Genomic DNA, 15,492 nt, shown 5'->3' on the forward strand with positions numbered 1-15,492 from the left:
ATAATAATAAGCTTTATTTGTATAGCACCTTTCATACAAGAATTGCAGCCCAATGTGCTTCACAGCAAAAACATAGTACAATAGACAGAGCATTTACAGTACAATAATCACAGTGTTGATGTAAATGAGTGTGATGTAACATTATAAATAGTATAAAATAGCAGAATTAAAATAGCAGAATTAAAATAGCAGAATTAAAATAGTATGAAATAGCAGAATTAAAATAGTATAAAATAGCAGAATTAAAATAATATAAAATAGAAGAATTAAAATAGTATAAAATAAAATAGATAGAAAAATGTTTATCTAGGATTCTCTTAATGAAACAGACACAAATCTACCTATGATGGCAGTATTTAGCTTAGCAAATTGTGGGTAGACTATACACTTTTTCCACAATACAATACAATGTGGTCAATCAAATCAGGCCTATTGGTAGGTTGGTTTACTTTATATTTCAACCTTGTCTGGCGACAGACCTCATTTAAAGATTTCTGTGATTGTAGCTCCCAAACAATGAAACCAGTGTATCCCCTTGTTGCATCTGTTGGCTCAAACACTTGTCCACAGCACTCGGAAGTTCCCAATGTGGCATATTGAGCACATGTTTCATCTCAATGGAGTAATTCACAGCCAGATGCTATGAGACCACAGTAAACGTGTTGCTGAATGGCTATAGCCTCTCTGCCTTCATCACAACAAGATTACTGTTCTCAAACACACACACACACAGACACACACACACACACACACACACACACACACACACACACACACACACACACACACACACACACACACACACACACAAGCCTCGGGGCTAGAGGCTCTCTCTCTCTCTCTCTCTCTCTCTCTCTCTCTCTCTCTCTCTCGCACAAACACACAACAAACAATAACTGCCTTGTTCATCTATCATCTGACCTTTTTGACTTTCCTTGAAAATTGTTAATGGTCCTTCTTGGTCCAGTTGAAGAAGCACAATACCTACTATATTACATATATTTTAACCAATAATTAGCACAAATTGAATGGATGCAAGTATGCATGCTAGCATATTACTTCACAAGTGAGGACTTTATTTTGAAATTTTACCCGGAAGTAGTTGTATTCTGGCATTGGCTTGACGTTGGTAAATCCTCTTTCACTGATCTCAGACTGTATGGGGAATACCGGAGTAGCATTCAAACTGATGTGATTGACCCTTGCGAATATTCGGAAGCCCTTTAACCCAAACAGGTACCCTGCTGATAATAAAATATACATATTAATATTAACAATTGTAGGAACAGAGTGTGCATGCCTGGCATCGTAATTCCATGTATGAAGTTAATATCCATACATGCTGTGTTTACTGGCACTGACTGAGCTCTTTGGGAGTCTTTGTCATCAGAAAGACATATGGCTATTGATTTATAATTGAAAACTGTTTGAGCATGTTGATCTTCCTGCACCATTAATGTCTTTATGTAAAGGGTAGGTCTGTACTCTATCGACAATGCAAGACATGAATTAGAGAATCTAATTGCGCACGACTGTAGGTTACATGATGCGCTGCAACGCCTCCACTTAGCTCTTAATAGATAATACATGTTGGAAGAAATCAATTATTTGAACCATACTCTTAATAAAAGGTTTTTAATGGACTAATGACATGTTATACAGACTCATGGCAAGGGCATTTAAAACATTACTAAGCCTGTCATAATCCTACAGCCTATAAAATGCTGAATAAATAACACCGTTACATACTTTACTGTAGTAAGTTGTGTAGTAAACTCCTATATTATATAGTGTATTAAGATATTGGTGATATTAGGCTATAGTTAGGAATGAAAGTATTACTTTTCTAAATGGCTATGTAGGAGCAGTGTGTGTAAGTGTGTGTGAGAAAGAGGGAAAGTGCTGGGCATCATTCCATGTTATGCCCAAGCCACCTAAAATAACACTGGCATAAGTTTGTGGCACTCAATTCCTGCAATCCCCTCATTGCATACTGTTCTGTTTGGCAGCACAGCTGTGGTCGCATAGCAGGCGAACCAAGGTTTTATTTTATTTTTAACTTTCAGCAGTGACAGAAAGGACAGGGCATGCTGCCTGCTGTATTATTCAGTGATTTGTTTTGGAAACATGTGTTTGGACTATGTGCTGGATATATTGTTGTTCAGGCCAGCTGAGTAATGGTTCCCACTTGGGAGCAAAGCTGTAAGGACAGCACACACACACACACACACACACACACACACACACACACACACACACACACACACACACACACACACACACACACTGCTGAACTGCTGATGTTCTACTTCATGGGTGCAACAGCGTGACTAAATTATGTAAACTGTTAATTAATATTTCATAGAATATGAGCATAGGAAACACAAGCCAAGAATGTTCTGTCACTTTTAGCTACAAACAAAACTACCTTTTCAGTCTAAAAGATCTACATTTACAGTCATACTGACTTAATTAAATAGTAATGAAGATATATAATTAATCAAAATTAGATTTCGACTCCAAGCATTAAGCTTCATGTTCTGAAGATTTGGACAAGAATGTTGTATCTCGATTGATTGTATCTAAAATTTGAGACATTATATTTTGTGCTGAATGAATTTTCTCCACTTGGATTTTGGTTTTTAGCTTTTAACACTGGTCCATTTATTCTTTAGAGGTTTAGAGGTTATATAAAGTTTTTATAATGCATACTTTTGTACTATTTGCAAAATCTAGCAATCCATTGTCCTCCCTCTAAGCATCACTGTTAGCCTCTGAGATGATTTTTTATATTCATTATATATTTATATATATATATTCATTCTTTGTTTCTTGCTTCCCCATGTTGAGGCTGACAGTTGTACATGGACAGCATCTGTTGGGTCTTGCCCGTCTTGAGACCATTTTGAGAATGATAGCTGAGTGGAAGCGTGCTCAGATGATGACATGGGAGGTATCCAAAAATAGCCACGGTCAATCACACCCTGCTCGGCTCTGGAAATAGCCACAAATGGATGTGGGAGCTGAGGTCATTTGTGCAAATCTCCCTATTAGTTAAAACCCCAATATTTAGACTGGAGAAGAACCAAACTATCATTTGAATGTCCACGTGGATATGAAGTCTCAGAAAAGCATGTTTCTCTTTGGAATCTTTAAGTGCATATATTAAAAATGGATTGTTAAAGTTAAAAAGAAAAAATCAGACTGACAGTTTTTAATTAGTGAAAATGAGGGAAGCCAGAACCTGCTAAGTGCTGAAGGCCGGCCTCACACGGACAGATTGATACAGTGTGTTATAAGAGAGGGGTTTAACCTAAATCTCTGCGGCAACACAGCATCCATAGTGCTCCATGCTAAATCCAAGCGGGATGACATTTGAATACATTATCCTCCCTTGTGCCACACACACACACACACACCTTTGAGTGTGTGTTTTTAGTTGCTGTATTGCATCAGTTGAAGCGCACCCTCATTTGTTTTTTCAATTCCACAGTATTCCTTCTGCAGAATGTGTCTCCTCTGTGTAATTGGTGTTGCCTGACTGAGATTAAAACAGATTAATCAGGGATTAGATCATAAAATACGAGGGGGGAGGGATGTATTGCAAAAAGACGATGCATCCATTGTGCAAAGCTGCTTATAACAAACTGCACAAACTCTCAGCATGTCAGTCGTTTTCCTCACAAATGTAGCGCATGTTCATCTGTGTATGTATGTGTGTACCTGTGCTGCTGTGCGTGACAGGCCGTGCTATGTTGAGGTGTGTTAGCGATGACGGATGTGGAGGCGACTTATGATGAATTCATCGCCTCTCGACGGTCCGGCCGTAGGAATGCCATCCATGATATCCCAGCAGCCTCTGGAGAAGAGGGAGACTCCGAGCTGCCACAGCTCAACATCACCAAGTCAGGTGAGAAGCAGAACTACGATGATGTGAAGGAAGTGGACCGGTGTATGCAGTGAGCGACTGATGAGAGAATGAGGTACAGGTGAGGAGGTGGGCGAGGTGCAGTGCAGATAAGAGGAGTGAAAACAGGTGAGACAGTCAGGTGATGGAAAAATAAAGAAAAGTCAGAGGGCATCTGGTGTACAGATGGAAAATGGCAATGAAGGGGCCTTGGTAATAGTGGTAATGTGGCTGAAGAGAGGGACAGAATAACAGAATGAGCAGCAATACTTATAAGTGAGACAGACATGGCATATCACATGATGTTAGAAAATATGTTAGTTCAACAATTAAATATCTACTATAAATGGCTACATGATGCAGGAATTGGGAGACTACTGTATGAATACAAAAAAAGCAAAGTAAACCCTCCTCTACTCAAATATGTGTTTTGCTTGTCGCTACTTCACTTGGATGTTTGACCTTGACGTTTGGAAGCTCAGTGTGTAAGTGTGTAACGTGGAAACATGGAGCCTGCAGCAGGATACAGTATTTACAGTAGTTACAGTATGTCCTTTAACTTGATGAATGAACAATGATTGCCTATAAGTTATAGATACTGTCCATGGTGCTGAATCTTGTGTCCTGTTAAGCAACATACAGATTCTTTTTAACAGATTCAGAAATAGTATTTGGATATAAGTCTTAAAGCCTGAGCTGTTATGAGTTGACTCTTCTACCTTGGTGACTTCTGTTCCTGTTGTTTCCACCAACCCCATTCGCATCATTGACTTTGCACGTAATAACTAATGCATGACACTGACTGTCTCTTTCTGTCCCTCTTTCTCTCTGTCTGTCAGGAGATGAGGGAGAAAACAAGGATACACGTCAGGACTCTCCAGTTAAAGAAGAGGAGACTAAAGCTGAGGGCAGCTAAACTGACATTTATGGACTCAAACAGCTGCTTCTTTTTATCCACCTGATCCCTGAGTTCTAGGCCTCGAACTGGCAAATCAAAGGATTTCACTGTTGATGACTCGGTGAAATCCTCTCCTCACCGTTCTGCTTTCAGGAAGTCATTGCTATAGCAACCACAGCGCATTTCCCCTTCTGCACTTGGGTGTGTTCCAGTTTCCTTAAAAAAACTATTTTCCTTGCTGCCTTTCCTTCATATTCCTTCATGGCTGCTGATATGAGACTGGATGTGATGCATGTTGAACGCAGCATGACATCAACAACCAAAACCAGCGTGTGACTGCCAGTGGTCCTGTGAGGAAAGGAGGGAGAAGAGGCCATCCAAGGTTTCTGGGGCAGGCTTAAGTGTTTTGGTCCCCCCCCCCCCCTCCTTCTCGCTTTGAATCAATCACCAGCGATGGGGCTGAAACACTTCCCTGGAACCGAGGACAGTGATTAGACACCTACTCTTCCTCTGCTCTTCTTGCATCTACACCTGCGTGTGTATCCAATCTCCCTAAATGATGTTCCTTTGTATATTTGTTTATTTTGGAGCATTGATCCATCAATGAAATTGTGGGTGGGCTTGCTGGACGTTATGTCACAATTGCACTCCAGTGTTTTCAAAGTTAAACTAAACATCCCAAGCGAGGGTGGTTCTTTGTGTTTGTTTATCCACGTCAGGTGTGTCTGATTCAATTTCACAGAAATGTGTGTCTGCAATCTGGAAACTTTGATATTACATTAATTGGTCAGACAGACACAAATCAGGTTAAAACACAAGACATGCTGAGTATTACTGAGTTAGGAACAATATTGATCTGCTCAAAGATAATCAAAAGAGAAGCTGTGTTCTGTTTCACTGCCTGGCTTCACTTCCATGTTTGTTGCACACTAACCTCACATCACCTCCTTTTATATATTCTAAATATTCTAAAAGTTTTATGTTTAGATCTTCACATATACATGAAAAACTACTGTCTAACATTCAGTATTATAAAATGCAAGTTAAACTGCAGTTGGTAACCTTTATAAATACAATTATAATATTGTCATATTAGCTGAAACTGTCACAATACATATTATATATATATATATATATATATATATATCCTCCCAGGAGTGCCTGAGACAGATGTTCTGTTCCTCTGCCTCCCCCTACTGTGAGGATATAGTGACAGTTTGAGCTAATATGACAAAACGTTGTTTTTATAAAAGATACCTACTGCAGCTTTAACTTCAAATATCTGTTGTGAAATTGAAGTGACATCTGAAATCTGCAAGTTCGTCTTGCAGTCATTCAGATAGTTTTTAATAACTTAGGAATAAAACTTAGAAATGATTGTCTACCATGACCGTACTTCTTATGTGAAACTACATTTAGTTTGGTTACTAAGTATACACTCATTGTCTGCTGTTCTATGGAGAAGTCTTTAGTCTCGTAGTATGTGATGCAAATGATGTAGAATTGGGCATTTTAACATCGTATTTACAGGTCAAGACTAACTTGCGCATTGAGTCCGGTATAGTGTGATTTAATGACCAGTACTGTTGCAGTGCAGGTGACCTAAAGCACCCATCATCATGTTGTATTTTCACTGCATTGTCTATGACTTTACTGTATAATGCACTCATATTTACGTTTGTCCACTTTATTAGTTTTGACATGTGATTAAACCTCAGCGGTGAAAAATGAAATACCATCAAGATGAATGTATTTATGTTGTCCTGTGTAAGATGAGAGGGTTGAGAAAACATCGTCTTTGTCTCCCTCTAGTGGTCAAAGCCATACCACCGGTCAATGTTGTCATTCTGAGGCTGTAGTCTACTGTATAATTAAGATTGTAGGTGTCTGTGATGGGATAGGTACTGTGATGTGATGAGAGTGGTGCACTACAATCATAGACCAATGTAATACAAAAGAGAAGTAGGCCTGCTTTTATCATATAGGCATTAAATACTGGGATTATAGATATCATGCAAAAGTTAGTAAACTTTTCATTTCTATTTAATACTTCTAAAAACCACAATACAGAGGGTTTTACAAATACACATAGAATACATAACAATAATGTCAGAGGTTCATTTATCTTAATTTACTGGCTGTTTGACTTTCTCATGGACTTTGCCAACATATAATAAAATGTACCGTACAGGAAAACAATGTTAGGTCACTGTGACCTGGCATCACTGTGAAGTCTTGTGTAACTGAAGAATCGTAGCACACCTCAGAACTTGTAGTCTTTTTGGTTTTTAATGAAAAGGATGAGCACAAGTACAATGATCGACATTACAATGCAATAGAATAATATGGACTAGATCATAGGTCTTCAACAGGGGTACTGCAGGGGGGTCGCACAATTGTTTATAGATAAAGCAAATATATATATATATATATACAGACTCCGACAGCATTCCTGTCAGATATTATTCGTTTGAATACCGCTGCAGTAGGGGGTCCCTGCTCCATGCTACACCAGTTTGGGGGTCCTCGGCCTGACAAACGTTGAAGACCCCTGGACTAGATAATAAACAGTGCTATATACATACTGAAGTGACATTTTGATCCACGCAAAATCAAGAAATCTGCATTTTATTTTAATAAACATACCAATGAAAACTTTGTTTGATACTTTTACAAAGATGAGGTAGTCCGTGAAACCATGAACTTCCTCATCACGCTTCTGTCTAAAACACAGTACTATTCAGCAGTGCGTTTTTAAATGTTCAAATAGATTCCTGTGCCGTGCAGCACATTTTACACGTACACAACTGTCTAATTTTCTTGAGGGATAAAAAATCCATGCACATCCTTGATGAGCTCAGCCTTCACGTATGCACGAGCTACTTCTTTAAATGTTCTGCCGTCAAGAATCAGGATGAAACAAGACTGGCCTGGGTTGGAGTTGATAACTGATGTTAAGACCACACCTGCAAATAAAAAGAGGCCATTGTTGGAGAGCGAAGAAGAATATCAAAAATCTAAGGAATCACATCAAATGACGGCAGGTTTTTAAATGTGCTTCTTCTTCAGGATATACTTAGTCTGATACTTGTCATACATGGAGCATGCACACCACACTGTATTCTCACCATCATCCTCCGACTCTCCGTTGGGTCTAGGGATGAACACAGGCTCTGACGGCCAGCAGTTGTCCTCCCTCCAGTAAACCCTTTCCTTGGTTTCAGTGTCAAACTTTGCAATCTACAGTAAAAGAATAGATTGGGAAAAAGGATTAAAACATGCTTATACTGGGCCTGTGAAAACAGCTCATAACAAAGCAAAGCATCACAAACTACCACTGAGTTCATCATCTGATAACTCCTTCAGAAAGGTTGTGAACAACAATTGTTTACAGCTTATGTATAAAAAAACATAACCAAAAAATTCAACAGATTTCAGACAAATTACGGTTTTTTTTTTGTTTCAAGTGTGATTCATTCAGAAAATATGACAGGAGACCAGGGGCCCTTCAATAAACAAACCAGTGGCAGCATCCCTGGCACAGGTCAAAGGTTAAACTGGGGAATTTCTACGATTTGAGGAACATTCGAGGTCCTTTTCTTAAACAAGATTAATCTATTTTGATGCTTTTTAATCCGATCTGTCACCTTATTTACATGAAAGGAAATATTGAGTATCACTGCCTTCCATTAATAGAACCTTGCACAAAGGGCTTATCTATAGATGTGTAATGCGCCCGTGCAGTACTTTGCCCCAACTGTAAGCCATATACTTGCATATGAGCAATAAAATTATAAAACAACTTCTTAGTACTGTCAATGCACCACTTCTTTTCCTAGTATTACCTCTGCTGACGTTGCTCAGTGACTAAATATCATTATGAAATCAAGTCCTTTTTCCCAGAAGGGAAAGCCGATGCTTCAAAGAACTACAGTGACATTAATCCGTCCATTAGCTATACCCTCTAACTGAAACATAACTCTGTGAAATCATTATCATCAGGATTCATTCAGTAGATAAATATGAAAAAGCATCTTTGCTTAATTCAAGTAAGTGCACTTGTCATCATATTTAATTTGCCTTCCTCATTGTTGCAGTAATAAGCAGGAAGTATAAAAAATATTAGTCTGTAAATGTGTCTCAAAATAAGGCAAAGGCCCCTCAGTTGTCATCTGCTTTAAACTTTTGTTATGCACAAGGCCCCCTGTTCCTAAGAGGGAAGCAGGCTTTCAGCTTATTCACAAAACAGTAAAATCATAGGAAATAATGGAGATGTGTGAAAATGACACTATGCAAATGTTATACTTAGATTAGGCTAATTGACCTGTAAAGTTAATGAGCCTTACATATTTCTTCAAATAAAGATATTTTCTTATTTGGTGTGAAAACTATTTTCATCATCATAACGTTAAAATGTCCTGCTTTTTATTCCATACCACTAACGTCATCAGAATGAAAAGAAAAGCCGAAGCTCTCTTCAGTTGTTGGAATTGTGCGTCACGTAGGAATGAACAAAAATATCTAATTGTCTGAAGCAGGATGTTTCCTTTTGTTCCTTCCTCTTTTTCGACACGATACTTTGAAGTGTGGGTATGCAGTGAGACGCGAAGGAAGCTTTGTTACGCAATACTTTGAAGCCTCATCGAGTTTATCGCTTCTTTCCATTGTTTCAGGTACCTAGATGTACAAGAGTACCCAATGGAAAGGACATGTGGGTATTAGAGCCAGAGCCATGAAGTGGTTTTGTCATTGTGTAGGCCATCAGGAATTCTCACATCAACAGTGTTTCCTACGTTCTGTTGTGCCAACTGGTAATTCTCAGTTCTGCAATTTGCTTCCTAAAAAAGCTGTAAAAACAATGCTGCTTGGAACAATCTGTTTCCCAATAGCCCAGCATTTAAAATCTCTGTCCTTCAAGAGTCTGCGATGTCAGGTCTCTATTGGTAAACAACACATATGGGACCGTAAGAACTCACGAACACGGATGTTCCCACCAGTTTACAAAGAAGAGGGGTTGTTACCTCTTTTGCCTGCGCAGACTCCTCCACACAGTTCCCGTAGACAAATCGGTGCCTCTTGCCGTTGACGTCATAATTCATTCTGGGCAATTCAAAACCTGATGAAAATAACAGTATTTGTGTAACTTACTCTTAAGGACACAAAGTAACAAATACTACTAGTGTCTATATGAGTGGCGTTGGCTTTACCTTCACAGAACACTTCGGCCTCGCACAGTAGTTTGCCCTCCTTCTCCTTCACAGCACTGGCTGTCGTGTACTTGAGCTTCACCAGGTCCTCTCCAACTGCCACGCCCTGCAGAAAGAAAAGTGTTAGAGCAACATCTCTACATTTCAGGATGATATCATTTACATTTTTTTAAATAATCCCCACCTTGTCTGACTGGATGGGAAGTACAAATCGTTTGTAGCTTGGTTTGGAGTAGTTATCATCGTTGAACCCAGCATTTTCCTTCAGCTTGCTCATGTAGAACATATCATAAAGGCTGTTATCAGTGTAGGCGATCACAGTCGAAAACCACGTGACCGTCGTCCTCAAAAGCATTCACATGATGGAAGACGACCATTGCTCCAGTGTAGTACTTTGTCTCGACCACTTTGCCAGTCTTTCTGTCTATCAGGTGGATCAGAGTCTGTTGAGGGAATAAACATTTAGAAAGACGCTCACAGTTATGTTCACCCCTTACCCACAGCTGATTCATAATGAGCTCAGTCGTATGAATGCAACGCACAAGACGATAAACACTTACATTGTCCTCAGGGCAGAACTTCAGGCAGCTCGCCCAGTTGACTCCCCTCATGTACGCAGTGGCCATCTTGAGGATGTCCAGTTTTAACGGCTGCTCGATGAAGATGTAGTAGTTGTCCGTCATGCCGAAGCTGTGGTAGTAGCTGGGAGTGAGCAGGGAGCGGCAGGGGACAGTGCAGATCACCTCCACATTCTTCAGGGCGGGGGCATTCGTGTCTTTGTCTGAAGTAAAGAGCAAAACATGTAATTGTGTCAAAGTATTATTTCCATTTATTGGAATATATGATGAATATATGTTCTTAAAAAGTCTAGCAAAAATAGTGTAATGCTGACATTTAAATTCAAGGATGGAAACAATAGCAGCATCTGGTCCTTCATTTGAATAATTGACATAACTTTCTATATCTTCTACAAAGTAGCCTCCAGCTGATATGACTAGAAAGTGATATGACAAGAAAGGTGTCAGGGCAAAGTGGAGCAGGTTATGAGGTTTGTATACCTTTCTCTGAAACAGCGGGGACTTTGAACAGTATGTATTTAGTCTTGCCCTTCTCTGCTATCGAAGTTCCAATGTTGTAGGTGTTGCCCTCTTTGTCGTAGTGCGGATGGGACGAAACCAAGTTTACCGGCAGGTACTTCATGTAGTCCACCTGTGTGAAACAGTTCAGCAACTCATGAGCTCTGACATCAACTCTTTGTGCCGATTGAGATTGTTAGCGATCAGCAGATGGCGTTACCTTGTCCTGAGTTTCCAGCGTCACAGGATCAATTTTGCGAATGTAGTTGGTTTCAGAAGTTGCATAATAATCATTTCCATATTTAATGAAATTGCTTGCACCGTTGTCAGTGAAGTCGGGCACTGTGTGGTTGAGAAACGTAATCGCCCTGAAGAGTAGGAAGAAGAAATTCTACATATTAGAAAGGAGTGTAGGGGCTCATCCAACACAAGACCTCTTTTGCATCTCAATAACACATTTACAACATAAAAGCAAACAGCAGGGGTTCTCAAAACACTGATTATGCTCATGTTGCATATTCTTTAGAAAACTATGTCCTCCACTTTACAAGAACTGTGTTAGTGGTTTTGTTCCAGAAGAAGTTTTTCTGGTGAAGCTCTGAAGAAGGCGGACAAAGTACTCAGATCTTATCCTTAAGTAAAAGTAGTAATATCACAGTGTAGAAATACTCTGTTACAAGTAAAAGGTCCTCTTTTCAAATGTTTACTTAAGTGTAAGTACAAAGGTATTAGCATCAGAATATATGTAGTAAGTACTACCAAAAGTAAAAATACTTATTCTGCATAATGTCCCATTTCAGAATAATATACATTATATTAACGGATTAAAACTAATAATGCATTAACGTGTTTATCACTTTAATTTGCACCTGGTAGAAAAAGGATATTAGTTGTATTTGTGTTACTATATACTGCCGGTTAGCTTGTGAACTTCACCAAGAGATCAATAAAGTTTACTAACAATAAGTTAACCTGTAATAATGCATGATGGATCTTTTGTTGATTATAGTTTCAAATAAAGTGCAGTGCATTAAAAAGTAAAATATTTAGCAGAAGTATAAAGTAGCAGGAAATGGAAATACTAAAGTAAAGTACCTCAAATGTTCTACAAAAGTACAAGAGGCTACTTGTAATTAGTTACTTTCTACCACTGTTCAAATGTGTGTTTTTTCGAGTATACTTACTTAAAAATGAAATTCTTGCTGGGGTCAGGGTAGGCCATTGTTCCCATTTCAGACACAACAATCCTGTTTGCAGCCATGTTGGTTTTGTAGGTGTCCCCTCGAAGAAATCTGCTTCTGTGGGTCACTTCACCTTTAACAAAAACAGGTTGTTCGTTTAGTGTCACCTACATGCAATGATTGTAACAATATATAAAGTTACAGATGAACTAGTGTAAAACAATCAAGACTTTTAGACAAACCATCTTTAATGGCAAAACTGTTCATGACAGCCATCCCATCAAACCAGTGGTCGTAGCTGGTTTCCCCTACAGAGAAGATGCCGGGGCCATTGCGCAGCAGCGTGCCTTGCAGCCAGCTGGGAATACTTCCTAAAAGAGAAGAAACACAAAGTCAGTCAGTGTAATTAAAGTCAGTGCTGGTCATTCAATAGTGTAAAAACCCGACTTACCTTTAACTTCTGCCTTACAGGGTTCCGGGTTCTCCTCTGCATTTTTGGTAAAGTGTGTAGCCATGTTTGTAAAAAAGCGCTGTGCGTCGCCTACAATCTGTGCGCTGTTGGAATGAATTCTGTGATCCACAACAGCGCAAACCACTCCTTTTAAAGCTTGTGTCTGTCTTGGGGGTGTTGGCAAACGACGTGTTAACTTATCTGTTCGGAGAAGGGCGTACTCTGGCCTCTAAGTTTATGAAATATAGCTGTAAAGATTTCTTTGAAATGTTGCAGGTTAGTTCAGCGAAATGATCCTCAGTTCTACTTACACAGTCATAATCTGACTCATGCACTGATCTATAACCCTGTTGCTTGGTCCGCTTGCTATTTATTTATATTTATTTCAAATGAAGTTCACCACGTTTATCATGGGCATTTTGTCTTTATATTGATATATATTCTCACTGCTTCTTTAGCGTGTCCGAATTGATTGTATAATATGCAATCCACTTTTATTAACCCTACCACGTGCATTTGTTTGTGCATATATTTTTGATTCAGTTTGTTGAGTTGAAGAGTTACTCTTTTCTGGATCAGCCTGGGAATTACCATATATAAGTTTAAAAAATATATAGCCTGCATTTTCCTGCAGGGAGTTATAGTGTGAATTTAGTATGAAGATCAGCTCCATCAGCTGCAGGGCTGTTATCCTGTAGTTATCCTGTATGTGATAACGCTAGCATACTGAGGGTGACTTGGAGTTCTTGGCAAACCAGTTACTCAAAAAGTAATAATAAATCACGTCTATACATTAAAGTCCAAATGCACATCAGTAAACAGTAAATATCTTACTGTATATCTCGATGACATAACTGCATCTGGCCTAGATGACCAGAGTTACCTGATGTTAACAGCATGAGCTGCTTCTTATCTTCAGTATATCCTACTTTACTTATGAGCATCATCAAGATAACACTGTTGGCTAAACAATCATCTAAGGGTGGCATCAGAAGGTATTAGTGGAAAGTTATAAAAGCCTTTTACTAGAATTTTAAGGTTTAACCTTCAAACAATAAAATAAGGTTTGGTGTGTGTGTGTGTGTGTGTGTATTCACACGTTCGCTCACAGGTAGATAAGAGAGCCTTGAGGACCAACATGTTTTATCAAATCAAATCAAATTTATTTATATAGCCCAATATCACAAATTATACATTTGTCTCAGTGTGCTTTGCAGACTGTACAGGTTACGACACCTTCTGTCCTTATAACTATGAACAAGTCCAATCGCTGCAAGCAGCAGAAATCTGCTGAGTTGGATCCTTTCTGCATTCTTTGCACTCTATGGATTAGCAGCTTTCCTCCTATAATAATCGAAGAATAAATACACTGAAAAGTATTGAAAAATAAATTTGATAAAGGGCCTATCTTTCTGTGACTGAATCCAAAGTCTCCTGATAATACATATATATAATAGATAATGAGCACATCAGGGCAATCAAGGTTCTTCTGTTGTAGTGCTGCATTGGTGATAAAACATTATAGCGGCTGCTTCGTTTTATAATATTTATTACTGTTGTGTTTAAATGTATGATTTACATAACTGTTTAAAAAACTGATTCAGGTGACGAAAGGTTGCTTTTCAACAATGAAATGACTTGTACACATGACTTTGGTCCAGAAACATTATTTGTTGCAAACTAACCTACATAAAATGGGCTGTAGACAGAGTAATGACTGTAATACTATCAGTATTTATGGTTTGCTAATGTACACAAAAACACAAACAGCTAACTACAGTTGTGTATCTCCTTCACACGAGTAATCTGTGTCTTTGAAGAGGGATCACTGAGGTTGCATCCAACTTCAATGTATGTTTAAAATGTCATTGTTTGTGATCCTGACTAAAACCTTTGTATCATGATAAGTATCAGTCTTGTTATAATATTGCTGCCAAGTTCAAATACATATTTGACTAATCCTGATTTTTGTAAAATAAGTAAACAGATATGAGATGTGGGTTTCCAAGTAAACAAAGGTATCAGGTGGATTAATTACCTCTGGGTCCAGCCAAAAACACTGTCGATTGAATCCCCATCCACATTCCAAAGGTGGAGCCAAACCTCCGCACTCAGCGTTTCCACAATAAGTAGAATTCCACCTCCTCCTCTTTCAGAGAAAGAAGTGATAAAACTTCAGTCATTTCTTAAATCCAGATGCAGTTCAGAGAGAAAGGAAGTGCATAGCAACACCGGCCTCTAGTGGCTCCTGTGAGACGGTTGATTATGACACAAATAAAATAAGTGTTACTCACAGAGATGTGTGACCAGGGAATGTCAGACAGGAAACTGAAACACTTTCGCTAACTGAGGAACTAAAGTAGCAAACTGTGATTTAATTATGTGTTGTTTTTTAACAAGATTGCCCTTCTTTACCAGCAGTAATATAGAGTTAGTCCTCCGTCATCCTAAACCTTTTAGTGTTATTACCTTTCTAACCTTTACACGATTGTGAAAACACGTAGGCAACATCTTTGTCATGTAAAGTGTCGGTGTGATTATTGTCTCCAATGTCAATGTAATACAAAGTAATGACAATAACTTAAATGGCATTGTAATGCTTATATATCAAGGGGCTTTAAGTGGTTTGGTTAAATTGCCATGAAATATGATTTTGACAATAAGACGCAAAATGAAGACGATTATGTCTTTAAATATTGCTGTGATTAAGCTGCAGTAATGTTCTTGGCAGCGTAATAGAATCCATACTCAAGACATTAGAGGCTCATTAAT

General features: G+C 38.7%; 1 protein-coding gene and 1 long non-coding RNA gene across 2 annotated transcripts; one reads left to right on the forward strand and one right to left on the reverse strand.

Moving 5' to 3' along the window:
* Positions 1–1,127: 1,127 nt before the first annotated feature.
* LOC115025672 (uncharacterized) lies at positions 1,128–7,102 on the forward strand. The gene is made up of 3 exons (XR_003834227.1): positions 1,128–1,236; positions 3,745–3,910; positions 4,747–7,102. It is a non-coding gene; the product is annotated as an uncharacterized LOC115025672 (long non-coding RNA).
* Positions 7,076–12,784, reverse strand: bco1 (beta-carotene oxygenase 1). Its single transcript, XM_029458098.1, is given in 12 exon segments — positions 7,076–7,771; positions 7,934–8,045; positions 9,827–9,921; positions 10,013–10,118; positions 10,197–10,331; positions 10,333–10,455; positions 10,573–10,793; positions 11,071–11,221; positions 11,309–11,456; positions 12,273–12,402; positions 12,512–12,640; positions 12,721–12,784. Coding segments are annotated over 12 exon segments (1,569 nt in total). The 3' UTR covers positions 7,076–7,616.
* Positions 12,785–15,492: the final 2,708 nt, after the last annotated feature.

Source organism: Cottoperca gobio, chromosome 20 (genome assembly GCF_900634415.1).
Source record: "Cottoperca gobio chromosome 20, fCotGob3.1, whole genome shotgun sequence".
Taxonomy (NCBI): Eukaryota; Metazoa; Chordata; class Actinopteri; order Perciformes; family Bovichtidae; genus Cottoperca; species Cottoperca gobio.